This window comes from Diabrotica virgifera, chromosome 4, assembly GCF_917563875.1.
Source record: "Diabrotica virgifera virgifera chromosome 4, PGI_DIABVI_V3a".
Classification (NCBI taxonomy): domain Eukaryota; kingdom Metazoa; phylum Arthropoda; class Insecta; order Coleoptera; family Chrysomelidae; genus Diabrotica; species Diabrotica virgifera.
In genome coordinates, this window is record NC_065446.1 from 162,963,763 (window position 1) to 162,977,131 (window position 13,369).

The 13,369-nt window shown below is 31.3% G+C and overlaps 1 protein-coding gene across 1 annotated transcript in view; it reads right to left on the reverse strand.

Annotated features, from left to right (window-relative positions):
• LOC114336768 (dynein axonemal heavy chain 10) overlaps positions 1 to 13,369 on the reverse strand; it is an 863,661-nt gene that overhangs the window by 439,191 nt on the left and 411,101 nt on the right. Inside the window, exons 31-32 of the mRNA XM_050648469.1 lie at positions 6,123 to 6,260; positions 5,347 to 5,638 (exon numbers count right to left, since the gene is read on the reverse strand). Of these exons, the coding sequence (XP_050504426.1) occupies positions 5,347 to 5,638; positions 6,123 to 6,260 (430 nt within the window). The remainder of the gene's footprint in view (positions 1 to 5,346; positions 5,639 to 6,122; positions 6,261 to 13,369) is intronic.

Consider the following 13,369-nt stretch of genomic DNA (forward strand, 5'->3'; position numbering starts at 1 on the left):
TTTTATCGAGGTATATTATCAGAAGTTAAACAGATTTAACGATAAGAAATAATGATAAATATGTGCACCTTCAACGAACTGCACATGCATAATACTTTGTAAGACCATAAGGCTAGGGTTGCCATCTGTTGATCGATAACCAATTCATTTAAATTTATATGCTAATTTTAATGCTTTGACAGATAAAGAAAGAAGGCTATTTGACAGACGAAACGACAGACGAAGGAGAAGAAAACAATTGTACAGGAAGAGGAAGAGTCTACAGACAAAAGTAAGAAGAGGATCTACCCACCACGTTCCACACCTGTCCATCTGTCGTACCTAGCGGATTTTTAATTACATCAAAGGATTCCGATTTTTCCCACGACTTTAAAAAATTTCTCACGCCCAAATATCCCATACTCTACAGATGAAGAAGAAAAAATCAATTTTACATGAAGAGAGGAAGATTTTAGACAAAAAGAAGAAGAGGATATGCTCACATGTCGACCTGTCACACATATCTTAGCTAGATATTATTTTATTGTGCCTGGTTGCACCAATAGATCTTAAGCTCCAGCTTAGCTAAGCTCTGCTTATACTTTAATACTGGGGCCACACGTTAATTAATTATCGCATTATTTGCATTAAAAATATGTCAAATAATGCGATAATTAACGGCATTAGACGCTAGTGTGGCACCAGCATAAGGATTAACATTAATATTTAAGGCCATGGGTACATAATTCGTAAATATTTTACGGCTATCCCTACCTTTTCTGTCTTTACATGACAAATTACGTGTAGTAAAATTCACACTGGTATGGATATGTAAATATTACTAGAATGTCATTCTACTTGACAGTGTCATAATTAACTTAAAGAGATGGCTTTTGAATGTTCTTGGATAACTGTTATTTTTTGTATAATTGCAAATCATTTCAGTTAATAAATGTGATAATTTTTTCACTAACTATGCATTCAGTGATTGTAATAATTTATATGTACCTACATCAAAAACTAATACTCGATCGAGAAAAGAGGAAAAGTGTTAAAGTGATTTTTTAATAATATATTGTTACTATGGAACGCTTACAATTCTGAAAATCTTTAACAACAAAATACTTGGATCACAGAATATATCTTGATGTATTTTCTGCTTCTATCTTCCATAAATAATACACAATAAATAACTTTTTATAAAGTTCACGTCTTAAATCAATTATTTATCAAATACACTATATATCAATATTATTTAATCAACAACTCGAAATATTCCTGATTTATGTCAAATATTTAAAATTGTCACTGATTGTCAGTGCCTGACTGACAATATTCTATTCGACTGAGTGCGTTGTATGACAAAGATAGATTTGAAAAAAATTACCACGGACATTGTGTTCATTTTTTACGAATCCTGAAAAAACCAATAAATATTTTAAAAAAATCTAAACGCGGAATGAAAGACTAAATTATTACCGACGGCCGAAAGTCCCTTAGAATAAATAAAAAGTTTATTTTGAATGAGATATTTGAAATTAAAAATAACACTAAATTTTCTCTTAGTTTTTCACCACTCAACTTATTAAAATAAACATAGAAGTTCTCAGGGACTTTCTGCCCTCGCTAATAACACAATCTTTCATTTTGCGTTTAAATTTTTCAAAAATACTAAGTATTAGTTTTCTCAGGATTCGAAAAAAATGAATCCCCATTTAAATAGCATTGCAGCCGAAAATACTTACCCATCCTCTTAAGCTTAAGGTACGTCTTAAACTTAATATCTGTTGGTGCAACCAGGCATTAGCTATCTATGTACATGTACCGGGTGTCCCAATAAGAATGGCTCTCGGCCATATCTCAGGAACCGTTATACTGCAGCTTTGGAAAAAAAAAATGTTATAACAAAAGTTGCCCCGAGAAAAGCCTGGAAATTATTTTCATAACTGTAAGTCCACCGCTAGAGGTCGTAATTGAATATCAAAAACTAAAAAAACGAAATTTTACAAAATTTGCCTAATGAAAGGGCACTGGAAATCCAATCATCGTATTCTTCATAAAATTCTATGCATATCTTATTTCACAAGTTTAAGTCTACCTGTGCAAATAAGAGATGGGGGTGAGTGGGAACCTCGTTATGAAAAAATCGCTGTAAGTCCGGTTCTGCTTAATCGATTTTTACAAACTTGGTCTTGTTGAAAACAGCTCTTTTTCGTCAATGTAATAGTTATAATTTGGAAACAGCCTATTACGTAATATGCCGGCTAGAAGGCGCTATTTTTTTTTTAGAAATCTAGTTTTCTTTGGAAAATATTAAATGCAAGTGTGTATTTTTTCCCTATATTACAAAATTAGACCAAATTAGCAACATAATACCGAAAACCGCATGTCGATACCTTTTTTCTCTCTCGAGATATCTTAAGAAATGTGTAAATTTTAAACATAACTGTTGCTGTCATATAAGTGGAAATATAAAGAAGCACGTAATGTGCTATGGAAAAAAACAAAGGAACATTGTCCAGGTGTCACCGTATATAATGAATCAAAACAACAATAAGACAAATAACACTATAAAATATGGATACTTCTCTTCACTATAAAATATAACAAAAAAAGAGTGTGTGTACTTTGCACGCGAGTAAGAACTTATACTTCTATTATTATGATTTTAACGAAATAAATATATTTTAAACAGTTTAATTTTATTTTTGTTTAAATATTACACTAATTTTAATACTTATAATAATACCAAAAAAATAGCGTTAATATGTAAATTTTTATGAATTGTTGCCTCCGCACATTTGCTTTTCTCTCGGTGAATCGTAGAAAATGTAAAAACGTCAGATTTTCTACACAAATGTTTAATTTTTATTTCATTATATTTTAATATCAATTATCCTATTCCCAACTAAGATAAATACATAACTGTTATTGTCACCGGTAAACTAAGTTAGGAAGTCAAAGTGGAAACAAGTAGTGTGCTATGGAAAAAAATATAACTATTAGAAGTATTAACTTCAAAAAGTCATCATGTGTCAAATTATGTGTCAAATCAGTAAAACATAAAAATTTGTTCATTGGTGGTTTGTTGCGGTTTGTTTCTATTAAATTTTATATAAAATTTATACAGAGTGAAATTCAAGATGATTCTTACAAACTAAGAAGCATTTGACATGATAGACACATTCTTTGAATGCATAAGAAATGCAACTGTTGCGGCTAGAATATATGCAATTAAATATCCCCAAAGACGTCACCCCAGTAGTAGAGTTTTTCATATTTTGTTTTGATTTATTATATACGGTGACATCTGGAAAATGTTTCTTTGTTTTTTTCCATAGCACACTACTTGCTTCTATATATTTCCACTTATATGACAGCAACAGTTATGTTTAAAATTTACACGTTTCTTAAGATATCTCGAGATAGAAAAAAGGTATAGACATGCGGTTTTCGGTATTCTGTTGCTAATTTGGTCTAATTTTGTAATACAGGAAAAAATATACATACTTGTATTTAATATTTTCCAAAGAAAACTAGATTTATAAAAAGAAAATAAATAGCGCCTCCTATCCGGCATATTACGTAATAGGCTGTTTCCAAAATATAACTATTACATTGACGAAAAAGAGCTGTTTTCAACAAGACGAAGCTTGTAAAAATCGATTAAGCAGAACCGGACTTAAGGCGATTTTCTCATAACAAGGTTCCCACTCCCCCCCCCCTCTTATTTGCACAGGTAGACTTAAACTTGTGAAATAAAATGTGCGCAGAATTTTATGAAGAATACGATAATCGGATTTCCAGTGCCCTTTCATTAGGCAAATTTTGTAAAATTTCGATTTTTTAATTTTTGATATTCAATTACGCCCTCTAGCAGTGGACTTACAATTATGAAAATAATTTCCAGGCTTTTCTCGAGGCAACTTTTGTTATAAAATTTTTTTCCCAAAGCTGTACTATAAACGGTTCCTGAGATATGGCTGAGCGCCATTCTTATTGGGACACCCGGTACATGACATGTATGTATAACTTAGGTATAACTTATCACTAAAATAACGAGTAACCCTAACAATACCAACTAAAATTAAGGGCATTCCAGTATTAAGGAGGTAGACGCAAAATCTTGGTTCAATGCTATTTAAATGCATCCATTTTTTCGAATCCTGAGAAAACTAATAATTATTGTTGAAAAACTTAAACGCATAATGGAAGATTATAATATTACATCATTATTTATGACGGGAAATAAGCCACAATTTTACCAAAAAAAGATTTTATTAACGTTTCGAAGCTCAAATCGGGTTTCGTTGTCAAAATACAAAATACTACTGAAATAAACAAAAATGTTGTTGCCAAGTAAAAAAATTCTTCTAATAATTTATTTAATCTGACTCATTTCTATTGGCAATTTAGACGTATATTGTACATTTTAAAGTAGAAGACTTTAAAATGATCAAGTATATTCAAATGGGAAATAAGCCACAATTTTACCTAAAAATGATTTTATTAACGTTTCGACGCCCAAGTCGGGTGTCGTTGTCAAAATACAAAATAATACTAAATAAACAAAAATGTTGTTGCTTAATAAAAAATTCTTCTAATAATTTATTTAATAAAAATTTAATAAAATCATTTTTAGGTAAAATTGTGGCTTATTTCCCATTTGAATATACTTGATTATAAAAATGCCACAAGAAAATAGCTTCAGAACAACATTTAAAATGATATCGTCAATATTTATGATATTGATATTCTTGAGTTGGGATTGATTTCATGTAATCGAATGAACTATCTTTTAGTAAAGTCGTCCCAGGAACGCAACTCATAAATATTGACGATATCATTTTAAAGTCTTCTACTTTAAAATGTATAATATACGTCTAAATTGCAAATATAAATGAGTCAGATTAAATAAAATATTAGAAGAATTTTTTTACTTAGCAACAACATTTTTGTTTATTTTAGTAGTATTTTGTATTTTGACAACGAAACCCGATTTGGGCTTCGAAATGTTAATAAAATCTTTTTTTGGTAAAATTGTGGCTTTTTTTCCATTATAAATAGTTGACTATAAAAATGCCACAAGGAAATAGCTTCAGAATTAGAAGGGTTAAAAAAAGAGATAATATTTTAGTGTGATATGTAATTTCAAATATCTCATTCAAAAAAAAATGTTTATTCTAAGGAAATTTCGGCCCTGGGTAATAATGTAATATTTCGTTCAGCGTTTAAATTTTTCAAAAATATTTATTGAGTTATTTCAGGATTCGAAAAAAAAATGAATGCATTTAAATAGCATTTGGTCAAGATTTTGCGCCTACCCCTTAAGCAAAAATATATACAATTTTTAAAAAGAATATTTACCGATATGTCGATCCTGTTAAATTCATCAAAACATCCCCAAGCTCCACATTGCGCAAGTCCAGCTAATGTGGTCCCGATTGCTTTGAAATCCATTCCTTCTCCACAGTTAGTGACAATGCACAATAACGCAATGGCTTTAGCTAAGTCTTTAGTGGTTTCGGTTTTACCTGTGCCTGCCGGACCCGCAGGAGCACCACCCATATGCATTAACAGAGCCTGAGTAAGTGTGAGATAAATTCTATCTGTTAAAGGAGTGATGACTAGTCGTCCGTTTAAGCCCATATATTCATATCTGGACAAGTTAAAAAGTTTTATATAGTTAATTATTTTTGTCTAAAATAAATGTAAAGAAGAGGATGTAAAGAAGATTCTGATTAGAAATGAAATATTGTCGTTAATAAAAACTGTTTTGGTTTGTGGTAAATTAATACGCCATAATCATCTAATTTTGAATATATAGCTGAATCCTTTTGGAACAGTAGGTATCTAGGATGAGCAAATTTTTCTCCTAAAGGTAGTGAGGAGTATTAGTGAGCTTAAATCTGGAATAATATTCATAATACATGCAATACCTATTATTCTATCTACTATTGGAGTGATTCCGAAGAACCTCGTAGAAAACATATACAGAAGCTGGGTCTGGCTTGGAATCTTTATAATATCAGATAGATAGAGGAAGTGAGAGCCGTATGTCTTGAATCTGGGTTATATTTCTGGATAAAATAAACTTACGACAAGAGCCTCAATAAAATTCTCGACCAAAAATGTTTACTTACCCATATTCAAATGAACCTGAACATTGAGTTACCCAGAGATTATCCAGTTGGTTGACCCAGTAGAATCTTAGTTGACTTTCCCACTCAAATTCTGTAATATCCGTTACACTGTCTCTAACAAATCCTTCCACTATATCTCTAAAAAAAAACACGTAATAAAAGAAATCTAAATATTATATAGCATTCTTAATATATTGTATATATTATGAAGTTATATAATAAGTAATATACTAGCCGATCCGGCGAACTTCGTACTGCGTCAGGGAAGCCGCGCACCAAAGAAACATGAAACATGAAACACGATTCATGAAATTAAAATACTGCTAAACAAATAGTCGTCCACCCATCTATGAAATGAGTGTCATTCATGCCCATGAAACATTTTTATCTTATTGAAACGTGTTTCATGAAATAGTTCTTGTTCTATTTATCGGTTCCAGTTTCATTATTGTTTTGGACAATTAATTACGTGCAAAAAATTAATGCCGACCAAGAATTTAATATTGCATTGGTTTCTGTGGTGAAGCAGAACGAAGAGTTGTACAATAATAACCTGGAGAAGTACTCGAATAGACAATAACAAGAGAATATCGTTTTTCTTTAAACCATGACCCACAACAAAACAATGCAAATGTTTGAATACTCATTCTATCTTCTTTTTCTTCATATGTCATCTCCTCTAGGAAGGTCGGCAATCATCATGGCAATTCGCACTTTCGATACCGCTGCTCTAAAGAGATCAGCAGAAGTGCAATCAAACCAAGCTCATAAATTGTTTAACCAGGATAAGCGTCTTCTTCCACGACTCCTTATACCCTGAATTCTTCCTTGTATTATTAACTGCAACAAGCTATAACTATGGCCCCTCATGAAATGTCGCAGATATTGCAGTTTTCTAACTTTAATTGTATTCAAAACCTCTCTTTATTTTCCCATTCTTCTCAACACTTCGGCATACGTGACTCTACCCACTCAACTTATTCTTAATATCCTTCTGAAGGCCCATAACTCGAAGGTTTCTAATCTATCCTAAATTCACTCCTTCTATAAAATGATTGAAATTTAGCAGATGATTATTTAGTTCGTTTTTAACCAACTATGTACTATGGTTATGATTTTTGGACAGTAATGAAAGACTTGTCAAAACAGCAACGACCTCGTCATCATCACTTTCCATTGTTGGCTATACAAATTTTATTTTTGTTTCTTTGATTAGTATATAAGATGAAACCGATTAGTTCTTCACAATTTATTTGCTTCATGTTTCACGTTTCATTTTTTTTTTGTTTCATATTTCTTTGATGTGCGGCCTTTCTCAGACAGTAATAAAAGAGTTGCCCCGAGAGCAATGACCTCGTCGTCTTTTTCCATTGTCGACTATACAAATTTTATTTTTGTTCCTTCGATTAATATATTACATCAAACGGTTACTTTTTTCACAATTTATTTGTTTCATGTTTCACGTTTTATGTTTCACGTTTCATGTTTCTTTGATATGCGCCTTGGACATCCCCGCACATCAAAGAAACATTTTTTTTAACATCCCATTTATTTACAATCTGTAATAATGATTACAATAAGTAAATTGTTTAACAATTAAAAGAGACTTGCAGGAGACTGTCCAGTGACAATAACCTATAAAAGCATAATTTTAGTACTTAACAAAATTATTTGTGACTAATAAATAAAACCCTATAAATAAAACTCTATAATAAATAAAATATTTTTGAAAATTTAAAATTTAAAATTTAAAATCAACGTCAAACTACTGTCAAAGTGTAAAGACGCATTTCAAAGTTCCTCTCGAAAATTTAAATTTATTAGCAGTTTTTATTAGTTAAATCCGTTAAATTTCCTTTTTTAGTTTCGTTAATTTAGTTATAGTTTAAGTTTTATATAAATATAAGTCAGTTTTAGCGTTCGAAGCGATTAAATCTTGATGAGCGGACACGGTGACGGTAACCCTCCCGATCCCGGAGGGGACGAATTTTACAAGTTTAGAGAAGAACAGAATAATAATATGGAAATAACAGCGGTTTCAGGTATCGATAATATTAATAAAAATGTCAATAGCAGCTCAAACGTAAGTAAAAATCAACTTAATATTTCGTCAAACTCGTCCCAAATAAATACAAATGACATTAGAACTACCTATAAATATTTACAAACTGACACAGGTCCTTTTGAAGTAATAATTGAAAATAAAAGTGATTTACGTCTAAATGCGATTAGGGTTGGTGATATAATACTAAAAAATTGGCCGGAACTGGATAATAAAATAAAAAGAATTGATTTGGCAGGAAAACATCGAGTAAAAGTAGTTTTTGGAGAGTCAAAATGGGCCAATTTTTTAGTAGATCAAAATAAATCAAAAAGGTTTACTGAAAATAAACTTGAGGCTTATGTACCTAAATTTATGATTCATCGTCAGGGTATTTTAAGGGATATTGATAGAGACATTTCAGATGAGGAGTTAAAAAATAAAATTAAAGCCTATGACTACCACTGTAAATTTACAGTAGTAGAAGTCAAAAGATTAAAAAGGAAAATTGTTGAGAATAATACTACGGTATATGTTCCAACTAAAAGTATTATTGTGACTTTTAGGGCACAAAGTTTACCTAAGTATGTAGTTATTAATAAGGTATTAATTCCGGTCGAACTATTTGTACAGAAAGTAATTTTGTGTTTCAATTGCCATCGTTACGGGCACGTGGGTGGACAGTGTCGTGGTAAATCTAGATGTTTCAAATGTCACGGTGAACATTTATCCTCCAAATGCACGGAAAACCCAAACAATAAATGTCTTCAGTGCAACGGATATCATTTAACTACAAATTTTCAGCTGTGTCCTGAATATCTGAGGCAAAAAACTATTAAAGATATTATGTCTCAAAAAAATTTAACACACAATGACGCAATTAAATTAATCTCCAATAGAACATATGCAAATGCAACTACTAGTGAAAATAAAACATTAAATCCTCAATTTCCCATAGAATTAGCGTCTCAAAAAGCTTTTCCACTCCTTCCAAGTCAAGCTGCTCTTCCATATTCTTCAGGTTTTTCGCAGTCTAGCCCCATAGATTCCCATAAATACACTATCTATAGAAATCCAACAAAAAGGGCCAGGCCTCAAACACCTGATCCTTGTATTAATGAAGCAATCAAAATAACTAAACCAATTGAAATCGCTAGGTTACAAGGGGGTATTTTGAGTCAAGAATCTTACCGAGAGAATATTATTAAAACGAATGAAATGTCAGAAACAGAAACGATAACATTAGTATTTGAATTAGTTATGGATATATTAAAGTCTTTAAATAGGGATAATATTTTAAATGTTCAACAGTTTGAAGTGGTTAATATTATTAAGGACAGACTCAATAAACAGGTATTAAGCTCGCAGACATGAACAAAACCTTTTCTATTACACAATGGAACTGCCGATCGGCAGTTTCAAATAAATGTAATTTGGAGTATTTACTTCATGAATATAAAATCAATATAGGTCTTCTTTCGGAGACTTGGTTTAAACCAAATATTTATTATAATTTCGTAGGTTATAATTGTTCACGTTTAGATAGAGAAGATGGAAAAGCTGGTGTAGCAATTTTAATTAAGGATGAAATTAGTTTTTCTGAGATAGATTTACCTCAAATGGAAAATATTATGGCTAGGTGTGTGTGTGTTCGGATTGGTCAATTTAAGGAAGTTTATCTTGTTTCAGTTTACATAAAACCTTTGAGTAGAGTTACACTGACACAATGTCTTAATTTTTTTAATAGCATACCAAAACCATGTATAATTGGTGGGGATTTTAATTCGCATCATTCGGCTTTTGGATCAGATCTAGAAGATTTTGAAGGAAGAAACCTGTTAGAAGCAATAAACTCATTAAATCTAGTATTTTTAAATACAGGGGAACCAACCCTTTTTACTAGACCAGGCCAAAGAAAAAGTGCTATTGATATTACTATATGCTCTCAAAATATCAGTCAATTATTCCAGTGGGAGGTACTTCAAGATCCCCATGGCTCTAACCATTTGCCAATACTCATAAAATGTCAACTTAGAGGAACGCCACCACCAACAAAAAGTCATAAAATATGGAAAATTAACAAGGCAGACTGGAGAAAATTTAGCACTTTGTTATATGAAAAATCATTGAATGTTATTGACGATAGTTATGACAAATTATTAGAAGATATGAACGAAGCAGCTACCGTAGCTATACCAAAAAAGAGTACAAATAAACGAAATACTTGGGAAAAATGCAAACCATGGTGGAACAATGACTGCCAAGATGCAGTAACGAAACGCAAGCAGTTATTTAGTAAATATAAAGAGAATCCAAATTTGGATAATCTTAATAAGTATCAAAATCAAGATGCGATCGTTAAAAGAATTACAAATGAAGCAAAAAGAGCTAGTTGGAAATCGTATTGTGAAAGTTTGAACAAAAATACTCCAATGAAAGATGTTTGGGCTAAATTAAACAGATTCAAAAACAGGAAACAAGCAAATAGACATCAAATAGAGTGGGGAGACTGGACAGAATATTTTCATAGTAAAATCTGTCCGAATTGGGTTAACGAAAAACCAAGAGAGTTCAAAAATAATTATACAAATGATCACATGCTAAAGAAACCTTTCACAATGAACGAATTACAACAAGCTTGTAAGAAAAGAAATAATACGTCTCCCGGAATAGACAACATCCATTACCCAATGATTGCTGAGATTCCATTTATAACTAAGCAGCGCTTATTAGGCATTTATAACAGTATATATACAAACAAGTCGAACATACCAGACGATTGGAAAAAATATTTAATAGTACCTATTCTTAAACCTAATAAACTTAGAGATTCTGCAGACTCCTACAGACCTATTGCATTGGGGTCTTGTATAATGAAAACGTACGAACGACTTATTAAAAACAAGTTAGAACACTGGCTGGAGAAAAATCAATTATTATCAGCAGTCCAATATGCATTCAGAAGAGGACGTTCAACTCAAGAAGTTACAACATCATTTGTTACTGATGTACAATTAGCATTTACTCGTAACAACTCAATATCCTGCCTATTTTTAGACATTAAGGGAGCATATGATGTAGTTAATCTAGACATATTGACAGATAAATTATACGCCATAGGAATTCCAGAAGGGGTTATTGCGAACTTAATGAAGTTATACCGTGATAGAAAAGTGTATTTAAATATAAATGGAGTGATAGGTACGCCCAAATCAACATCAATTGGATTGCCTCAAGGAAGTATTTTAAGTCCATTATTGTTTATTGTGTACACTACTGATGTTACTAGTTCTATTACGGAAGAAACTAGAATACTTCAGTACGCAGACGACTTTTGCATTTATACGGAAAAGAAGTCGATCGAAGCTTCAATCAATGCATTAGAAAACGCCACAGAAAGAATTGCCGAATGGTCACAAAGAAATGGATTCAGCATCTCTCAAGATAAATCAGTCATGTGTTCATTTACGAGAAGACGTTATCAACCACCAAACCAAATTAATATAGGACCTTTCACATTCCCATATAAAACATCTGTTAAATACTTTGGCACAATTTTAAATCAAAAGCTCTCTTGGAAAGAACATATTCATCATTTGTCAAAAAAATGTGAAAACGCAATAAATATACTAAGAGCTTTTAGCCACACAAAGTGGGGAGCCGATCCAAATATATCACTAATCTTCTATAGAGCACTAATACGTTCAGTGATTGACTATGGTTGTATTTTATATGGAAATGCAAATTTAACTCAATTGGAGATATTGGAAAAAATAAAAAATAAGTGTTTACGACTTTGTCTTGGATGTATACAAAGCACACCAACACATATTTTAGAAATTGAAGCAGCAGAGCCTCCTTTGCATCTTAGACGGCAATTTTTGTGTGATGTTTTTATGTCAAAACTCCTAGCACAGAAAAGATCTGAGAAAATACAAAACCTCAATTCAAAAATAGATAGTCCCTTCTGGCGACGTAAAATTCATCCCAAAGTAATAAGCAGTTATCAGCTATTAATCCAATTTAATAGCGAGGTTTACAGAAATGACATCCTTCCCTTTTATAATTGTGATTATAACCTATTAGAACTACAAATTCCTTATTATTATCTTAATATTGAACCACACGTTAATCAATTTAACATAAATACATTTGTTGAGAAAACAATTCTGAAAAGATGGCCGGAGTCCGATTGTATTTATACAGATGGATCCAAATTCGCTGAGTCAACTGGATGCGCCTTTTACCATTCAAATGAAAATCTATCCAAAAAATTTAAACTTTCAAATCAAATGTCTAGTTATACTGCTGAGCTCATCGCAATTCTTCAAGCTTTGAGGTATATTAATATCCATCACAAGAATAAGTTTGTTATATTAACAGATAGCAAAAGTTCGGTAGACAGAATAGTACAAACTAAATTATCAAGCACTTCATCAGTAGTAATTATAAAATTTTTAGAAACAATCCAGTTACTTACGAATACAGGTAAACAAATTTCTTTGGTTTGGATTAAGGCTCATTATGGAATTAACGGAAATGAAATAGTGGATAGACTTGCCAAGGATGCTACTACAACAGGGGAAAGGATAGAAGAACCATTAATGCCAGTCACTGATCTACGACAAAGGTTTAAGAAAAAACAAATGGAGCAATGGCAACTGGAATATGATATATCTCTTAAAGGTGTACGATTTCATGATATCCAACCAAAAATTTATAGAAAACCGTGGTTTAACGACATTACAAATCGGCACTTCATTAAAACCTTAAATAGAGCAAGGAACAAACATGGTTTATATCCAGTTCAGAAAAATAAACTAGGGTTGGCCACTTCTCAAAACTGCACATGCGGGGAGTTGGGTACTTTAGAGCATGTGATTTTAGATTGCGCAAACTTCCAGATGCTGAATCAACAGTTATATAAGAATCTACAAACAGTAGGAGTTACTCTCCCCACCAATTTAAATTCCATTTTATGTACACGAAATATAAATTTGTATAAAATTGTTTATAACCACTTAAAAAATATGAAAATTGATATTTAAAAAAAAATATATATATAAAAAAAAATTAAAAAAAAATATATGTATATAAAAAAAAGAAAAAAAATAATAAAAAAAAATAAATAAATATTAAAAAACAATAAAAAAACAAAAAAAAACAAAAAAAACAAAAAAAAAAGGAAAATCACAAAGTAGGCCTT